The sequence below is a fragment of the Bos grunniens genome, chromosome 21 (assembly GCF_055505025.1).
Source record: "Bos grunniens cultivar Pamir isolate PY7600 chromosome 21, Bosgru_T2T1.0, whole genome shotgun sequence".
Lineage (NCBI taxonomy): Eukaryota > Metazoa > Chordata > Mammalia > Artiodactyla > Bovidae > Bos > Bos grunniens.
Genome location: NC_141185.1, coordinates 26552501 through 26572246, shown reverse-complemented (window position 1 = coordinate 26572246; position 19746 = coordinate 26552501). Strand labels below are relative to the sequence as shown.

Sequence of the window (19746 nt, the reverse complement as noted above, 5' to 3'; positions counted from 1 at the left end):
CAGAAAAGTGGTGGGAAGGGTCCTAATACTTCAGCCCACGTATGCCAAGACAGATGGCATCTCTCCACATCTGAGTGTGTAAGGCTATATGTTCTCTTGTATCATTTATTCATACTTTCTAATACATCAAAAGAGGGTATTAGTAATGTATTTCCTTCAAAAAGTTGCTGGATAGCTTGCTATATCCACCATTCTCTAGAGTGTGTCCCTGGATACCAAAGTATTTCAGCCTTAAAGAAGCAAACGTAAATGATTTGCAGCAAAACCCATAGATTTTACTCTTTGTAGCAAACCTTTGGGGATAAGGATTTTTATCCTGCTCAAAATGAAAGTTTCATGTCATGTCACGTTATTGAAAATTTTAATTGTGATAACATAGTCCAGTGCATTAAGGAAGCCCAATATAAGGAAGAATTGCATTTTGGAAATGAGTAAAAGAATTTCTTTTGTTCATTGCCTATGAGGGTATGTTACTCATAGCTTGCTGAGATTATGGAAAAGACCTGGGCTCACTGTTTCATTGTGGAATATTGATGATAGTGTTAGTCATTTACTGTTACACTGTCTTGGTCTCACAAGTGGGATTCAGGATGTTGATAACTGTGGAGACCCACATTGACATAAAGGATGTTAGTCCTGCCTAGTAGGTCATGCCTGTGTGCTTTTAGGCCATATCCATTAGGCCATGTCTGTGTGCTTCTTAGGAAATGGCAAAATAATGTTGGCTATACACTTTCATGCCTGCTTTGGCAGAAAAGAACCAAGAAAGGGGTGAAACTCTGGTGGAGAGGAGCAACACATGTCTTAAGCAAGTGTGATTGCTTATAATGAGAATACAAGCAACATACAGAAAATGATAAAGGCTTAAGGTTGTGTTTGTGAAACCCTTAATATATTTTTTATTTGCTTTGGGATAAAAGTCTTCCATTAGGACACAGAGGCCAATTTGAGTCTTTAGGGGCTCACTCCTTTAGGGGAACTCACTCTCTAGACCATGAAGCGTTAAAGTGGAAATTAAAGTAGGTCATCCTATTACGAAGGAGAAGCCCCCAAGCAAGACAATAAAACAAATCTCACTTGTTGGAAAAGGTCAAGGCTAAAGTGAACAAATCTCATTGAGACAGAAAGAATCTATTCCCACTATTCAATCACATAAAATTTGCACCAGCCTATGCAAATTTAGAGCCATTCTTGGTTTCACAGTTTGTCAGTAATCACTATTCATCCATGAGTCAGATATATAAATGTTTCCATAGTTGTTTTACTGCCCAGGGGAGTTTCACATATAAGCACATTCAGAACAGGATCACTGGGAACAGTGGCCAAGAAGCATGGTACATATAGGTCACCATCCCCGTGACCATCAACATCTCTTGCACTAAATGATGAATGCAGAATCCAAACCAAAAGATAAAAGGTGAAGAGATAAATAAAAGGAAATAAGAGAACAGAGGAAAAACTGTAAAGGGAGCTGAAATAAAAAGAAGAAGTGGATTCAAAGTCATTAATCCCAAACCTGAACACTGGTTTCCAGGATAATGCCAGGTAACTTTTTACAGCCTTACTTTTTTCAGGCTACTGGAGGTTGGTGCTTACTTACACTCTAAGTTATGTTTAAGGAAGAGTTGTAATGAGGATTCATTTTTCTTTCTTAAATTGTTAGGAAGTTTTTCATTAAAAGTTATTTCTGCAAGCTTATGTAATGGGATGTGGTAGATACACATAGAAATGTCCTAACTGGAAAGTGGCTCATATTATAGTCTTGGGATTCTAGACAGCTAAGAAAAATAGCATCCTAGTAATGAAAATAATACTTGTTCACGTGCCCAGCCTTAAAAGAAACCAGGCAGAGGGCCAAGTGAAAAATCAGACTTGAAATTTAATTGATACACTTGTTGCACTGTGGTTGGCACTTTAGGTGCCTTTGACATAGAAGGTTGAGAAAGACTACGTAAGAGGTGACAGTTGTGGCTGAAGATACTATAGGGCTGTATGGTTGCAGCCACTATAAATTCTGTAGACTAAATAGAATTTTAATAAGTCCAATAGTCATTGAGAGGTAGACTGTCATTCATCAAATGCATTGAATGGTGGAATATATGCATTTTCAAATTATTTTTGTTCTAACCTATCTTTAGCTATTTAAGTCAAAAATGTGAGTAAATGGATCATTGTGCACATTAGAATTAGACTGAGACTATTGATTCAAGGTTTCTAGTGAATGAATTATCAATATGGCCAACTGCAAATTTCTTTTGGAATTGCTGCAAATTGGCACATCAGTGCCTTTGACTAGATCATGCATAACGTAGGTTATTGTTACAGTGAATCCCTGCAGGATGTATAACATTATGGCTATTACATAACTTCAATAAAGCACATGGCCCTGAGTCACTGAAAACACTTTGTCCAGTGATTCCTCAGGTGTGTGAGTTGATACAGCCTCTACAGCTAAAGTAGATAAGTGGTGTTCTGTAGCCACCCATGGCAAATAGCCCCAGACAAGATCCACAGTCACTTAGACCTGCCTAGCAGGCTGATGCTGTGTGCTGCTTAGGAAAAAGCAGACCAGCAAAGTCTGCCTCTCTTTGACAGGTGTCTAGGATGTCAGTTACTGGCCTCCAACTTCACTAAGCAACCTAAGAAGGGGATGATCCTGGGCGATGATAGCATTCCAGAATGGGGCGGGGTGGGGTAGGGGTTGGGGAGGAAGGAAAATAATGTCTGGGCCAAAACTTCTTACATTTCCTTTTGCCCTGGGAAATTTATAGGGGGTGTGTGTGTGTATATATATATGTTTGTGTGTGTGTGTGTGTGTGTGTGTGTGTATGTTTATATGTATATATATATATATGCATTTTTATTTCCATGAAGCAATCCAGCCCTGTTTGGTAACTATAACAGCATATTTGAGCACCTTTAGAGCTATCAGGATAGCCAAGTAAGTGTCTAGGCATCTCAAATTTATATAACAGTCTTTTCCTGAAAAAATTGACCATTTATTGACAATTCATGTATTGCATCTAATTTTCTCTTTAACACTCATGATGAATACACTAGTAAAAGCTTCAAGACAAAACAGAATCATATCTTTTGAATATTTTTTAAACAAAGTTGGGCTTGCATTTTAAAGGGAAAAACTCACAGTGATTATTTGACTTATCTAATAGTGAAAACAAGAAAATAGTTGGGTCTGTCCTTTTTGCTGCCTCCGACGTGTGGGTCAGAAAGGCAGAGATGGTAAGCCCGGTCGTTTCCATAGTTTCATCCTTCACCTTCTTCAAATCACTGTACCATGTCTGATTTCACATTCAAGCTAGTCACTTTAGGTTTTCTCTTTGCATTTCCATTAGCTATACTTCTCTACAGACAACTTCAGTCCCACGATGCCTATTAAATCTCGCTGAGATCTTGGGTAAAGCATCTTTTGATCCTGGAAATTCAAGTAATAAATTAGCCAGTTACTTTTCAGTGATGGCACTGAATTCTCTTCTAGTCACGATAGTCATTGAAGGAGATTGGAAAGAGGAAGAAAACTCCAATCTCAGTCTTCATGAAAAAAATTTCACTTTGGAAAGTCAGAGGAAAATGCCAGAATTTAATTTTCTTCTTTAGTAATGTCTTTATCCCCCAAAATTACAGACACCAAAAAGTTCACACTCCAGCCCAGTCCTTTCATCCTGTTTCTGAATTGGACCACAGGAGAAGCCAAGATATGTAGCCGAGTACCACTGCTTTTAATAGTATGAATTTGGTCTGAATGCACACCTAGCAAATTTAGTGCTGGCAAATTTCACACTCAGTTGTTTTGCTTTGAAGGATATCATCTAGAGATTCTCTGAAGGAGATTTCATATAACATTAGTTGTTATGCTTTGGAGATATGCAAATATGTTAGCAAACAACAAAAATCCACAGCCCCTTTTGCTTCGTGTGTGTTAAGTAGGCATGTGGGGATAAATGCAGCAGCATTTCCTTAGACCTCTGAACAGGATGAGAGCTCTGTGGACAAGCGTGTAGGCTGGTCTTTCTCACTCAGACCCACTGGCCGACTGTGAAATGAAAAGAGAAGGTCGGCAAAGCAGCCGAAAGCTGTAGCAGGTGGTACACCAAGTTGTTTATCCCAAGATTATTCAGGACCAGGTTTCTAATTCTATCAGAGTAATTGATTTTCCCATAAATGTGCATCTCTACCTTCTATGGAGCTAAGGCAATGAAGTCGTGTAGCCCTCTAAGCATTTGAAATGTACAGAAAACCAATATAAAGGTATCAATGTTGTAAATAGAAGATACGGAATAGGTGCAATTACTTGCAAAGATCTCCAAAACAATCCTAATAAGCATTGTCGATTTCTGGGACTAAATGCTACCATTAGCAGTCCATCATATTTATGGCTTTATGTGGATCTAGTGAAAATTAATTATTAATTACATGAGTGATATATGAAATAAAGAGCAGAGACTCTAGTTATAGTGATTTCCTGAAGTTAACACTGAGGACTTTCAGGGCCCAGCCATTTTCCCCGAATGTCTAAACTACTATCCTAGTTCAGGTTACCATAACAAAATACCATAGAGTGGGTGGCTTAGATAACAGAAATTTATTTTCTCATGGTTCTGGAGTCTAAAGGTCCAAGATCAAGGTGCTAGCATGGTCGGATTCTGGTGAGGACTCTACTCCTGACTTGCAGATGGCCGCCTTCTGACTGTGTGCGCTCAGGGCCTTTTCTAGGTGCATGCGTATGGGGACTGTTCTCTCTCTCTCTCATAAGACTACCAGTCCTATCGGATTAGGACCCATATGACCTCATTTAACCTTAATTACCTCTTAAAAAAACCCAGTCCCCAAATATGGTCACATTGGAATTTAGGGCTTCAACATGTGACTGAATTTGGGAGGAGGCGTGTAATCCAGTTAATCCATGGTGACCATATTTGTCACAGTTAAGCTCTTTTCATTACAGATTTTTTAATACCCTTTCCTTAGAGAGATCAATAAGTGTTTCCTAAAATGAAACTCATATGTGAATGCAACAGCTAAATATCTGAGGTCTCTAAATGGGTCTTTTAATATGCTCAAGTCGTTATAGGTTTCTTCAATCTTTGTTACTACCTCTGACAGAGACTCCTTACCTAAAGGAATACATGTACAAAGTTTTTGTTTTTTATTTTGAAAATCCTGTTCTTTAAAGTTACCCAGTGTCCAGTAAACAGTCCAGTTCATGTCATAATCAGCCATAACAGAAACACCAATATGGGTCTACCTTCCATCTTCAAGGATGTATCATTTAAGCAAACACGACTGGAAAATAAATTTCTGTAAAGTCAATCTTATTTTCACACTAACTTCTATTTAAAATAGTATGTGTGTGTGTATATACACATAACCAGAGAGAGAAAGGAAAAAATTCTTAGTCTAAATGGAAACTTTGGAACCAGAAATGGGGTGAGTGTGCTGGCATGCTCCATGACTTGCTACTGTGTGTTCTCAAGTCCCATCCTGGCAGTAGCCTGTTAAGAGGTGTAGATCTAGCAATTATTGATTAACTGGGGTCCCTTCTTTATTTCTAGGCATTAGCCTCTTCCTCTAAGTCATGAGAATTTCCTTGAGGTCTATAGTCTCTAGTTTGTTCAGTTCAGTCACTCAGTCGGGTCCAGCTCTTTGCGACCCCATGAACTGCAGCACGACAGGCTTCCCTGTCCATCACCAACTCCCAGAGCTTGCTCAAGCTCATGTCCATCGAGTCGGTGATGCCATCCAACCATCTCATCCTCTGTCGTCCCCTTCTCCTGCCTTCAATCTTTCTCAGCATTAGGGTCTTTTCCAACGAGTCAGTTCTTCACATCAGGTGGCCAAAGTGTGGGAGCTTCAGCATCAGTCCTTCCAATGAATATTCAAGACTGGTTTCCTCTTGAATGGACATTTACAAATTCTAGGAAGATAATCATGTGAGCTATTGGTTATGTTAATTAACCAGGTAAGAGGAATCCTTTTACAATGTATATGTATATCCAATCATCACAATACATGCTTTAAATATTTTGCAATTTCATGTGTCAATTACGGCTCAGCAAAGCTTTAAAAATGCAAATTCCATCAATCCATGCCTTTTCCAACCCATAAACAGGATATTAGAGGTGTGAAGATTGGTAATATCAGACAAGAGTCCCCACCGTGTATGGAGAGTGTCCTAAGTCACTTTGCCTTGTGAGTTTTTGTTTTATAAAGTGAATTCCCACTTTTCTCATTTTCTTCATCTTGGATCCCATAGATGAATTTTGTTTAAGAAAGTAATTCTTGAGTTGCTCTTTGTTCAGCTAGTATAGGTCTGGTGCGTAGGAAGCCCTCAACAGGTGTTTTCTGAATGCATAACACTGAAGCAGTAGGGACATGACAACCACTTATGTGGAAAGAAATACTAGAGGAAGCATAGACTCCTAGCAACTGTGATGGGTGTGAAACAAGTAAAATCCCCAGCAGGTATCCCAGTGGCAGGAGGAAAAGGAGGTTCCTTTCTTCCTACACCTACCACATTTTCTTGTGTGACATTGGGCCGTGTACTTGATTTCCCTGAGATGTGTTTCCTTATCTGTAATATAGGATTAAATAATGCCCAGGTCAAAATTTGTTCTAAATAATTTCCCTAACAAGTGTTAGTTTCCTTCCATTCCCTCTTCTCTAAGGTGAATATTTGAGTGAACTGAGCATTGTTTAAAGCATCTGGCTGCTCAGATGGTAAAGAATCTGCCTGCAGTGCAGGAGACCCAGGTTCGATCCCTGGGTTGAGAAGATTACCTGGAGAAAGAAACAGCACCCCATTCCAGTATCCTTGCCTAGATAATTCTGTGAACAGAGGAGCCAGGCGGGCTACAAAGACACAACTGAGTGACTAACACTCACTTTTTTTCCTAATATGCGATGATAATATATATGATTTATAGTAGTATGTGTGTGTGCACTTAGTCACTCAGTCATGTCCAACTTTTTGAAACCCCATGAACTGTAGCCCACCAGGCTCTCTTGTCCATGGGATTTCCCAGGCAAGAATACTGGAGTGGGTAGCCATTCCCTTATCCAGGGCGTCGTCCTCACCCAGGGATCAAACCCAGTCTCCTGCATTGCAGGTGGATTCTTTCCTGTCTTAGCCACCAGGGAAGCCCATATAGTAGTATATTTCATATATACTGCTGTATATCATATATGTGAGAGTGTTATGACCATTCCCTAGAGTCGCCTGTGATCTACAGGATGCGCAGTGAACAATTATTCGGTTCTGTTCTTTTTTTGTGTGCTCTTTTGTATAACACAGACAATCTGAACGACACCTGGAGCCAAGCTTCATGTGTAGCCAAAGCAAAGCAGTGGCGTTGTTAGACCTTTCAGGACCAGTACAACGGAGTGCTTATGTTACCCTGCTGACCTGGGAACTCCTCCCTTAATTTGAAAGAGAATTCTGAATTCAAGAAAAAAGATGCACAATAAGGAATTACATCCTAGGTTCTGAAGAGCCTATGTTTCAGTAAACTAATGCACCACATGCAAGATAGGTGATGTTTTAATGTTCCAGTGAATATGTGTGCCTTAGGATAATTAGTGGGAATCCTCTCCCTGAGGCAGAAGGAGCTTGTGAGCAGCACATGGTCACTTCTGCCTCAGGTAGAGTCCCAGTCCCCTGGGACAAGCCACAGATAATGTGAGGTCTGCATGTTGTCCCCCGTGGCTCAGAGACACCGGCACACGTGCCTCCACCAAATGCCGCACCCTGTCTTTATAGCAGAGCCTGCTGTCCATTTGGCTGGATGTTCAAATCAAGACATTCACCTCCCTCAAGGCTGGATGTAAGGCTTGAACTAGCATCCCAGAGAAAAAAAGGTCAGCACTTTGATACACAGCTTCCATGAAATGGAATTTTAATGAGCAGAAGCAAAACCTGATATCCTTGCTCAGAAAGCCGATGTCTTTGTTCTTTTCATGTCATAACATTTCACTAGCTCAACATCTCCCCTTTTATTCTGGTACTTCTCCTCTAAGAACTGAAGAGAGGCCGCCTGTGTCTCTTGGCAGTGTTTTCTCACCTAAGATGTGTGGATTTGTGTGTTTAAGGAAACTCTTAGGAAAGATGTCTTGCGGTGTCAAGGTTTGTTGTTCTGGAGTTCTGTTTTAGAGGGAAAATAGTCAAATTTCACCAAATTAATCCAATTCACTGTTGTGATTGGGGAACATGTGGCTTTGGGTACGTGATCATCATATAAAGCTCTTCTATCATCCTTCACATTATTGACTCATTGCCGGTGGGGGCACAAAGGAAAAGATGCAGGAGCCAGAAAGCGCAGAGAGATTTCTGAGAGTTAAAATAAAAATCCACACCTTTGATGTGTGCTTTTCTCCACTTCGAGAAAATATACTTAAGAGTCTTTCTAAAAATAAGGCTTTTGTTTCCACAGCACTTGATGGTTAAAACTCAGATTGCAAAGGCAAAATTTGGGGAACTTTGTCTTCCCCATAAACAGATACATGTGGGCGCTTCTGGACATCATCCCGGGCTCTCCTCGAGGTTGCCGGGAGTCTGCATGCGTGTGCGTGAACAGTCCAGTATCAGCTCCTGAGTGCAGTCAGAGGGCAGCATGGTGCTTTAATGAGCTCGATCAAAGTGTTATTGTGTCCAAAGGCCAAAAAATGTAAGAAACACTTCTAACTCTTTTATCTGCTGCCAAAACAGAGTGGAAAGAGAAGCAGTGGAGCCCCGTCCTCAGTCTCCAGACCGTGCTTCTTTTGTGCTTCTTCACTCTTTCACGATGATGGAGATGTGGTTTAAGAGCAGACTCGCGTACTCCCGGCGCTCACCCATTGCTCAGGTCGCAGAAGTAATTTTCTCACACAGCCTCTCCTTGTTAACAGCAGAGTCATCGTAGGAGTTGTAAAACGCTACAGCCAGTCTCTACTGGCTGGCAAGCTTTGTGCCCACGTTCATGTTCTGCTCTTGTCCTAACAGAATTATATCAGAACAGTGAAAAATGCTGGGTTTGGAGGGAACGCTGTGTGTCCGAGACTGTACTTTATCACGGGTGGGTTAACCAAAGCCTGAAGTAGAAGAACATCACAGATGCACGGCGCATCGGACATGAAGCACATGCTTGCATTTAAATCACGTATATCTTACTTTTTTACTGATGTAATTGTGAAATATGTTCTTTTTGCATTCATAATTAGGGGGTGGAACAGATGGTGAAGGCTTAGTTTAAAATAATCTGTCATTAAAATAACCTAGCCTACTGGTAATTCTTCACTCTAACTGGAGATAGGTCATAGGGAAAGAGTTCGGGGTGATTTTTTTTTTCCTCTTCTACATTGGAATGTTGTAGAAAGAACCACTCATTTCAGAGTAGTCTTGTACGTGAGAATTGCCTCTGTAAGGGCACTGTAGTAAGATTTCACTCTGAAATTTGGTTGCAGGGAAATATGCAGGGGATAAAAAAAGAAAGCAGACACAAAACAACTTTGACAAATATAAATCCATTTAGCACAATGCATTAAACATTAGTATACCTTCAATCATGAAGCTATAGTTAGTTTTATACCCTGCAAGGAAATAGCCTCATCATTTGACAAATACTGTTAGAGGCACTCGGCTTTTGGGGTTAAGAAACTGCGCCTTACACTTTATATGTTACTCTGATGTCAGGGGATATAAATTATAATTACAGGCATTATTATTCAGAGACGCTGTGGCTCCTGACTTGTGTATCCAAGCCTCGCTGCAGCATGCATACCTCATAGACTTACTGGGATGTGACAAAGGAAATCTCTCATCAGCCCTGTCGAGATGCCTAAGAACTTGTTTTAGTAGTAAGAAAACTGTCTTGATGAATCAGATACTTGCATGCCTTGAAAACGTCTGTTTTACTGTTTCTTCTAAGATTTTGTTCTCCATCTGCTTTGAGGAAAGCAGATAGATTTCAGCGTGGCTTTGTAATAAATCTTCTCAAGGAGGAACTAGCATTAACATTTGTGTTGGTTCTTTTTCATCTTAATCCAACCTTAGTTAATAATCAGAAAATTCTACATACTGAGTAAGAAGATGTAATTAACCCCTTGACCCCAGAATCTTAATTGGCGCCTGTTGAAAACAGTGGGCAGTTTAAAAAAAAAAAATTAAAAGGTAGCCTGCAGTGATTGAAACAGCTCTATATAGTAGCTTTCTTGATTCAAAATTTTTGAAATTTCCACTGAACTTGCAGATTAATCATATCTGGTTCCCAAGACTAATTGAATGTTTCCTCCTTCCTCCCACCCTTTAAAATTAAGACATCCACATTAAACCAATATTGATGCTACTCTTAAAACTTTTCTAAGCAGCAAAATACAGCTAACTATAGACAGGGATGACCCTGAAGCAGAGGGTAATGGCCATGTGAAAACGGACCTTGCCAACCTGCTGACACCGGGTTTCATATCCCATTCTTTATTTGAAATATAATTACACCCGAGTTATTAATTTTATCTCATACTATAGATACAGTTGACTCAGATGATAGGCATGAAAGTGAAAAATATGGTTAACTAACCTGTTTTGTTTACCTCTGTAGTGGCAAACAACTAATCTGACTAGTTGTTTCCCCCCAACCAAATTGGCTGTTATTTTTAATTGAATTGACTGGATGCTTTGTGTCATGTAGACATAGCCTCATTTTAATCTCACCAGGAAATTGGAACATGTGTCGAAGCCTCTGTTTTTGCCAAACAAAACTGGCCAGTTCTTAGATCGCCGCTGCTTAATAGCATCAGATGTTTAGCCTCCAGATATTCCTTTTCCCTGCCACGGTGCCCAAACCTCCTTTAGTATTTTAGCAAGTATATTGAGATAGGAACCTACTTTAAAAAAACATAATCCCTTTCAGTGAGAAAGCAAAGGATGTGTGTCAGTGACAAATGAATAGCACTGAGTATTTTGGAAGACTATGAAAGGATCCAGTCTAACTCTGATCTTCCGAATGTCAGGAGATATCCCAGACTATGTGAGACATCTGTGGCATCAGAATCTGCAAATAATCTAACAGCTCCATAAACAGAACTCTTGGAGGAAATAACTGCCCTTCCTCTTAGTCATTCTAATGTGTGTGATGTGAGGGAAAGAGCTTTGGGCTTGGAGCTAGAACTGGATTTCCTAAGTCTTATTTGAGCAGTTGTTAGATGCTGGCTAAAAATAAGTAAGATGTCTCCCTGCTGTTAAGAAATTCAGTCTCTTTTGGAGTTGGATAATTCTACTAGGGTGATGGGGCTTCCCAGATGGTGCTAGTGGGTGAAGAATCCACCTAATAATGCAGGAGACACAGGAGACGTGGGTTTGATCCCTGGGTCGGGAAGATCCCCTGGAGAAGGAAATGGCAACCCACTCCAGTATTCTTGCCTGGAGAATCCCATGGACAGAGGAGCTTAGCAAAATACAGTGCAGAGGCTGCAGAGAGTCGGACACAACTCAGCACGCATGTGTGCGCGTGTGCACCTGCCCGCGCACGCGCACACACACACACACACACACCCCAGGATGATACAATGTCATCAATGCTTTGTTAATACTATGGGAAGTGGTGTATTTAATCCTGGCTCTACCACTAGCTGACTGTGGTCTTACCCAGCCGCTTAACCTGTCTGTGCCAGGTTTTCCTCACCTGAAAAGTGAAAGTTTAGACTACAAGGGGTCATCTCTGTGCCATTAATCCTTTTCTCTGCTCTCATTCTTTTGATTGTCACTGGTTCCCACAGAAGGTATCTTCTGTCTCTCTGTGTGTCCCACTGATGTGACAGGGGCATTTTAGGGTTTGAGAAAATGGCTTACACAACTCCCTGTGATTATATTCTAGACCACGGCTCTTAGGTTGAATAGAAAAAACCTAATTTGGCCCTTCTCTCCCTGGAGAAGGTCAAAAGAGGCAGTCCTAATCCTCATGAATCATCCTTAGGAGACACCTGGCTTGAGGTGAAGATGTTGAGATGCTCCCCAAACTTCTACAAAGGAAACATCCATTTTTGCACTTTTGGTTCAAAGTAAGCTTCCGCTGTATCATACTGGAAGCTTGAAAGTTTGGCTCTCACGAGGCTCGAGAAGGCTTGGAAGTTTTGTCAAAGATCAGGAGTCCAGTTCTCTTAGACATTGTTTTGTTTTCTGCCCCCTAGATGCTTCCAGGGAGATATTACAGAGCAAAGGTGACCTCTTGGGGAAGTGACTTATGAATTCTTTTTGTCATTCCACTCCCCATTCATCTCCTCCAAATGGTAGGATTCTATGATTGGAACAAATCATTCAAGAACAAGGAATGATTTTAAGAAGTTATAGGTTGCCTCAATACAAATATGTTAATTTCAGAAATGCTGTCCAATTTATCTTTTCATTAATGTCCTTGTATCAAGTAGAAAATCTTTATTTTTAGTGGAAGTCAAGGCAGTGTGATTGAATCTGACAATCTGAGTTTGAATCCTAACTTCATCATTTACTAAGGTCAGGCGTGTTGGCTAACTTCACTAAGCCTCAATTTCCTTGTATGTAAAATGTGGATAATAACATAATTACTTCAAATGCTACTTGTAAAACTTAAAAGAGACAATGCCACCTACTTAGTATATAATAAATGTGAGCTATTATTATTGTACTATCTTGACCAGAATCTTGTCTATTATGTAATTTGCTTTTATGTGGTACAGTACAATGTGACTTTTGAATCGAATTTTTGGATTCTTTTTAGAACCCACTTGTTTTCACCCAATTGTTTTCAGAGGAGGAGGTTGGGTACTTCTCATAGTTTCTGATCAGTGGGGCGGTGAAAAGGAATCAGGAAGCATGGAATCAAATTTCATATACACACACATATTCCCATAATGATATATACACATATTTATATACATATATTCAATATATACATATAAAATTCCAAAAAAGTTCAGTATTTTAAGAGACTGAAATTATCACTGAGATTTAAGGCCGTGTATTTTTCTACCTGAATTTTACATGCTGCTTCCACCTTTCTGTATTTAAAAATTATGTCATTAGTTTAATGTTGCCACATACCTTGTTCCCAATGAGGATTCCCTGTATTTCCAAACTCACAGCCTTTGTAAATATCACTAATCTTTAAAACTTCTTTTCCTAGGCAAGCAGTACTTGTGCAACCCACTTGATTAAAAATAAATAAAACAAAACACAAGATGTGAGGATGATGGAACATACAAAATGCACTTGGATTGCAAGAATTTGAAACAAATTTATTCTCAATTTGAGTGATATCTTTCAGTTGGGAGTCCATGATGATTTACACCATGCATCAAACTGAAAATGCAGCCCTCTATTTGAAAAGTAGGCTAACATTTCAGGAGCTGCATATAATATGCAGTATTCTTCTTTTCTCCCCCTTTTCTTCTTTTCTTTCCATTTCAGGAGTTGTAATAGAAACTAGATCTATCACAGTAAAGCTTTAATATAGAGTTTTGCAAAAGAAGGATTACAATTTATGAAGCTTCAGCCTGTAAACATTTATTCATAATATATTGACTTTTCCTATTTGTTCTAATACAATAGGCACTGGGATTGAGGAGAGAATAATCCTTTATTAATTAGCAAATTATTGACGTCCATAGGAGTATAAGTGGTGATTTTACTTGTTTTTTATACAAGAACTCTTTTTTTCTCTTGTTCCATTACAGCTTTCATTCCTGTTCAGGTATTTCCTAACCGTGCTGATTTAATCTCAGTAACTACTGAATCCAAAAACATAAAGGCAACATCTCAGAAAGTCAACATGGCCTGATTTTATACATATATGCAGTGCATCTTGATTAAATGACAGAGACATAAGGAATTGCCTGAAATAGGGGAAAGCTAGCTTGTGGTCTTAATTCAGACCTTTTATTTGTTCATGTATAATGTGGTAGTTAAAGATCTTAGACTTCTGTTAAACATGAAGGAAAAGTGATCTTAAATTTGGTTATATGTTGCTTTGTATTAGATGCCTTATTAACGAAATCTCCATCACATATACTTACTAACCTTTCTTTTTTTTTTTTCCTGCAGTCCCTGGATGGCTTTGTATTTGCACTAAATCAAGAAGGAAAATTTTTGTACATTTCTGAAACAGTCTCCATCTACCTAGGCCTCTCACAAGTAAGTAAAACCGTTTTAGATTCTTGACCGCAATTGTGAAGGCTCCTTCAGCCTCATGCCTGTCCTTCTTCTTCAACAGATATTCTGTTTGGAGTGAATTATCCAGTTTTTTTTTTTTTTAATGGCTCTCCCTGACTCTGCTCACAAAGTCATTGAGAAAGCTGTATGTCAGTCCAGAACGTTTGGCATCAACTTGTGCTCAAAACTTGAGTCCCCCGTCCCTACCCCCTAAGGATCATTATTAATTTATTGAGAACAAATGAAGTTTCTTCCCTTGGTTGTTTTGAACTTTGAAACCTCTGTGCTCGGTAGGAGAGGGACACACTAATGGTGCTTCCCTTGTGTCCTATTACTGGCTGTTTATGGAGGACCCTGCACTGTCCTGGGAGCTGACACAGTGACAGGGAGTCATCTGGAGTCAAGAAATGCTGAAAGAGACCATTAAAATGTGTTATGGGGAGGAACGGTTCCTGCAAGTAGGCATTTTGCTGCCTTTGCAAATGCTTCCTTATGCAGAAAGACGATTTCATAAAATAAGATAATCTTTGGTTATTTGCCATTTAATTACCCACACGTGTCTGTCAGAGGTGAAAAGCAGGGCGGGGAGAGGGGGGGAAACGGAGGCACATGGGGGCAGGGGATGAAAGCCCTAGACATGCGTTCTTGATAGTCCCCCTGGAACACAAAAATTTGACTTTTGTTCAGTTCCCAGACACAGGCTGCCACTACAGAATGCCAAAATACCCTGAAGAAAAGTTTGCAGTTCCACTAATTATCCAGATGTTTTCTCCATTCAAATGCTGAACATCTGGGTATCCATGCCCATACAGGTGATTGGCTGAGGCTGACCCTTTTCATCTGGTGGTTTGGCATGAGAAAAACGCAGTTCCATGGGAGGGATTTTGTATGTATGTGATGATCTGCCAAGTTGGATAATCTACTTCTCATTCAGTTGCTCCTTTGAGCTAAAGATGGAGATGAGATCTGCCTCTCTCCTCTTAGGCAAGACTCACCCCAGACCCATTGCTTCTGAAAGTTGGCACTGCTATAAGGAGGCAGCATGGCTGGAACATTTTGGCTGTTAGTGAGTTTGCTGGGTAATAGCTAAATCAAGAAAGACATTGGGAGATAATAAAGAGAGATCGTTGGCATTTGAGGAGGGTTGGGGGAGGAGGAGAAACCCTGCCAAATTTAATTATTTACTTTTGAGACTCCAAGCCCGGGGTGGGGCGGCGGGCATTAACTCTTGCTTGAAGGATGTGCAAGCTATTGGCTGTAGTGTATCTAGCAATTCTGTTTTATGTGGACTTGAGCAAACCAAATGATAGAAACTGGGCTATTGTCAACTCAATATTAGTATTCTTGTGTCTCATGGAAATCTCTGGCTTTCTAATGGCTTTTAATAGACTTGAAGCCTTGTCTTAATCTGTTTGAGACCTAGTATTGGGAATCACCAATGTTGAAATTGGTGTGCCACCATATTAACACTGTATAGACCTGGGAAAGCCACTGTTTGTTCTGCAGTGCCCGTATTCATATATTTTGTGCAGGCTATCCAACAAAGTTTAATAAGCCAGTGAAGAGGAAGGATGAATAATTAGTTTAAGCAGGTAAATGCTAATTAGGGAACTCCTGAAAAGCATCCATTATATACTAGCTCAAAACACATTTTACAGCCCTGGTTAGTGGTGTAATCCAAATTCTGTCAAGGCAACTGCATTTTCTGTAATTGAGATGTGTATGTTTGCTTTGCATAACAGATGGCTCTGTATGCTTAGACTGATAGCTAGGAAAATAATAATTGCATTATTCTGGCCAAAAGAATATTAGCTCTTGGGTTTTGGCCATTTCAGTCAGTCCTCCTGCCAGCACAGCATATGCACATATATGGATTGGATTTTCAAGGAAATTGATGCATCTGGAATAGTGTGGCCATCTGAAATATCATCTGTTCAAGAAAAATTTGGCTTTAACCCTGTGCTGGTTTCTCCTTAAAAACAAGAGATTCCACTGCTTCTCTACTATCACATTAAGTCAATCTTTTCCTATAATCTGAGGCAAATCATTGAGGCTTCCATAGGAATAAAATAGCTACGCAGGCATGGTATGGTAGCTGGCAACTTCTGTACAGTTTTCGCCCGCCTCTGCGTGGGATGGGTTATAAAGTAAGTGTGCATCAATAGTCAGTGTCTCGGCTCACCTGAGGGCAGATGCTGGCCACCGTGGGCTGTGGCCCTGTGTGGAAGTTGTGTTTTGTGTCACCCCAAAGAGTCCAACGTGCAGCTAGACAAACGTGGTGTGGACAGAAGTCTTCATTTGAGGGCATTATGCAACTGAAATGATGAAGGGTAGATCACTCCTAAGTGATTTTTGCGTATACCAATGCACATATTTGGAGTTCAAAACAAATTTAGAATTCCAGAAGTTAGTTCTGGGTTAACATGGAAATAATCTGATAAGAGCATAGTGTGTTTTTAAATGCCCAAAGAATAAGGGGGACACTCTGTGCTAAAACTTTGGGAAAGATTTTCCAATCCAATTAATGTTCTCAGTCCTAAAAGAGTAATTGGGTTTCCTGAGACATAACCCTTCCCAAGTTTCTTTCATGCCCTCTTTCAGTTGCAGAGTATGGAGTGCTCACGGGCGACATCCAATGTAAAGTGTATTAAAAGTTATTCAATTAAGTACATCCTTAATCTTTTAAACACACACACACACCCTTAATTAAATGCAAACCACTCTGTTCATATCCTACAACTTTGACTCAGTGATTTTTCCATCAAATTCTTGACAGTGATAAGGAATCTATATAGTTATGTTCCCTCCTTTCTTTTTTAAGCAGTATTATTAAATCAAGACAGTGTGTATCATCAGGTCTGTACCCAGTGAACCTGCTGAGGAATATTGTGAACATGTCAGTTTGTTAGTGCATAGCTGTGTCTGCATTTATAACTCTCAAGACGTATCTTCCTCGGTTTTATTTTCTTTGAACATGTAAATAAATATGGTGGCTTTAAAATGGCTTAGGATTCTTTTTTGGCTCATGAGAGAACTAAGCAGAGAAACTTCTAGCAAGCTCAGTTGTGTAGCATGAATATAGATACAGCCAGAGCAGGTTTTTCTCCCCCATTCCATTGAGGGTAACTCCAGGTGTCCAGGATGTGTGTTTGCCACTTACTGCCTTTAGGGTGTTTTCATATCGTCTTGATGATGGGAATGAAGTGATCTATGCTACGATGATGTCCAAACATCTTCAGCAGACCTTTGACTTTGCCAGAGATAATCATTTAATTTAACCAAGATATGGTTTCAGGTTGTAGAAAATGCATTGTTGACTTGCATCCCTAGGTGTAAAGATTCCCAGGTACTCACTACTCAGCATTACCTTAAAGGAAGATCCCCAGATATCGTTGCTGAGTTTGGCTTGCATGGAGATTAAATGACTTCTTATGCCTGCTGATGGTGTCTGGAGCTGCTAAAGACAATTCTGCTCCTTACGTAAAATGGAATAGGCAAAAGTAAAAGCAAAGAAAGAAAACAGAGTCATTTCCCTAATACTGAAAATGCAGCAGTGATGGGTAGCCCACTTTTATGGAACCTCTTCCAACATGTAAGGGGCTTAATCACCAAAGAATCCAAAAGACTTTATATGATAAATAAAAAGCATTTCTACTTCAATATAGGAGTGGAAATTAAAGTTTACAGAAATATTTATTTGTTGATTTAAACCCTCCTCTTCTAAAAAAGAAATAGCTTACATAAACATATACAATAAAAAGTAGTGGCAAAATAGAACTAGGGTCTAGGGAAAAGAAAGATAAACATAAGTAATCTGTTACTGCATAGTAAGAGAACAGAATAAAAGTTTATTAGAAGGGATATAAATGATCTGATAAAGTATCAAATTTACCTATGAGCTTCCTGGCAACCAAAGCAAGAAGGGAAATATAGCCAATTATAGCCAACAATCAAAAATAAGGAAGTATTACATCTTAAGGAGAAGAAAGTTTTTTGGTAACTGAAATATTAAAATAAACCTCAAATACAATTTCTGTGGGAGCTAATATGTGGATTATGACATATCAGTTTGCTTCCACTGGAATCCACATTCAGAACAAGGCTATAATGACCCATGAAACTAAGGGGAGCACACATATTACAAATCACAGAAGGAAGCAGAAGATACTGCTCCCCTCAGATGATTTTGAGAATGATGTTCTGACATCCAGTACTTACAATGGCATTGACTAGCTTGATGTTTTATGTGCTTTTAAATCAGCTTTTCTTAATCCATATTCAAATACTGCATTTTCTTTTAAATGTTGATGAGAAAGTCAAAAATTTATTTGCCCGAGGCAGAGGACTTGGGTCTCAGTTAACCAAAGGATAAAAGTGGACCCTTCTGAAAACATTTTATCTTGAAAATGGGTTAAAAGATGATGATTCTGATGCACTTATGCCAGAAAAATGTTTTCAACTTAACAGAATTCTGTTTAAAGCATAATGGGTCCTAGAGCAGATGGGAAGTTAACAGATATTTCCACTGTGATATCATAAGGAAATATACTATAACCAGCTAAGCCCTCTCTTAAAATATACTCTTATCACCTGCACATGGCCTCCAATGCCCAGCTTGCAGATGAGTCATTTTTTTTCTTCTCACCACATCCCCATTCTGGCAGAAGATACCTCCGTGCCATTGCAAGCCAGCTAGAAGGAAGCTGCAAACAAGGTTATGCATTGGCTTGGTTCAAGGCAGCTTGCTGAAAGAGGTAGGGTGGCTGCAGCTGTAAGAGCTAATGGAGGTGGAAGGAAAAAGGTATAGATGGTCATTTAAAATTTTGTCTTTTTTTTTTAAGCCATGCAGATATATTTACCATAAACTGCTTTCCCATCCTGTTGTTCATCTCCATATTTTAGGTTTCTCTGCGTTTGTTATATAGAATGGCAAATGAAATTACAGCCCTAGCATACGAGTACAAGGTCAAATAAATGACAGAGCTCAGTCTATTTGTGAAGCTATTCTGAAAGGGAACCATGGTGCCAAATGTGGTTTATTTGAATAATAAAGAAGAATTAGATTCCCCTGATAACTTGGCTGAGGGCCAATAAATCACTGGAGGTTAAAGATGCTTTGCGATCGCCATGTCTTTCTTTTGCTTTTCCGAAGTGCAAGCCTCAACTCTCCCGTTTTTCAATACAAATCACTTGAGGTTAGTATGTGGTTAATATTCTCACTTCCATGCTTATAAAAGATTATATATATATATATATATACACACACACACACACATATTTCTTTAGCAGGGTGAAAAAAAGAAGACATTAGCTTACACATTATTACTCTTGTTAGGCATCATCACGTCCTAGATAGGTAGACTATAAAGGCAAAACAGGTGTTCTTTCAACACAGCAGAGGCCTTATAATAATGGAGCCAAGTGTTAGCACTTTTTCAATCTGTGTGTGAAATTGATGCAACGCTAGGATAACCAGTGTTCCTTCAATCAACAAATACAACTCTCCAAATATTTCTTGGTGTCCCCTTTTAAAGTCAGTCAAGTAAAATAATAATAATAATAAAGTCAGTCAAGTA

General features: G+C 39.4%; 1 protein-coding gene across 4 annotated transcripts in view; it reads left to right on the top strand.

The window, feature by feature from the left end:
- NPAS3 (neuronal PAS domain protein 3) overlaps nt 1-19746 on the top strand; it is a 958674-nt gene that overhangs the window by 679907 nt on the left and 259021 nt on the right. For all 4 annotated transcript variants that reach the window (XM_086363633.1, XM_086363632.1, XM_086363630.1 and 1 more), the window contains one exon: nt 14063-14152. In XM_086363633.1, coding sequence (XP_086219759.1) covers nt 14063-14152 — 90 coding nt within the window. The remainder of the gene's footprint in view (nt 1-14062; nt 14153-19746) is intronic.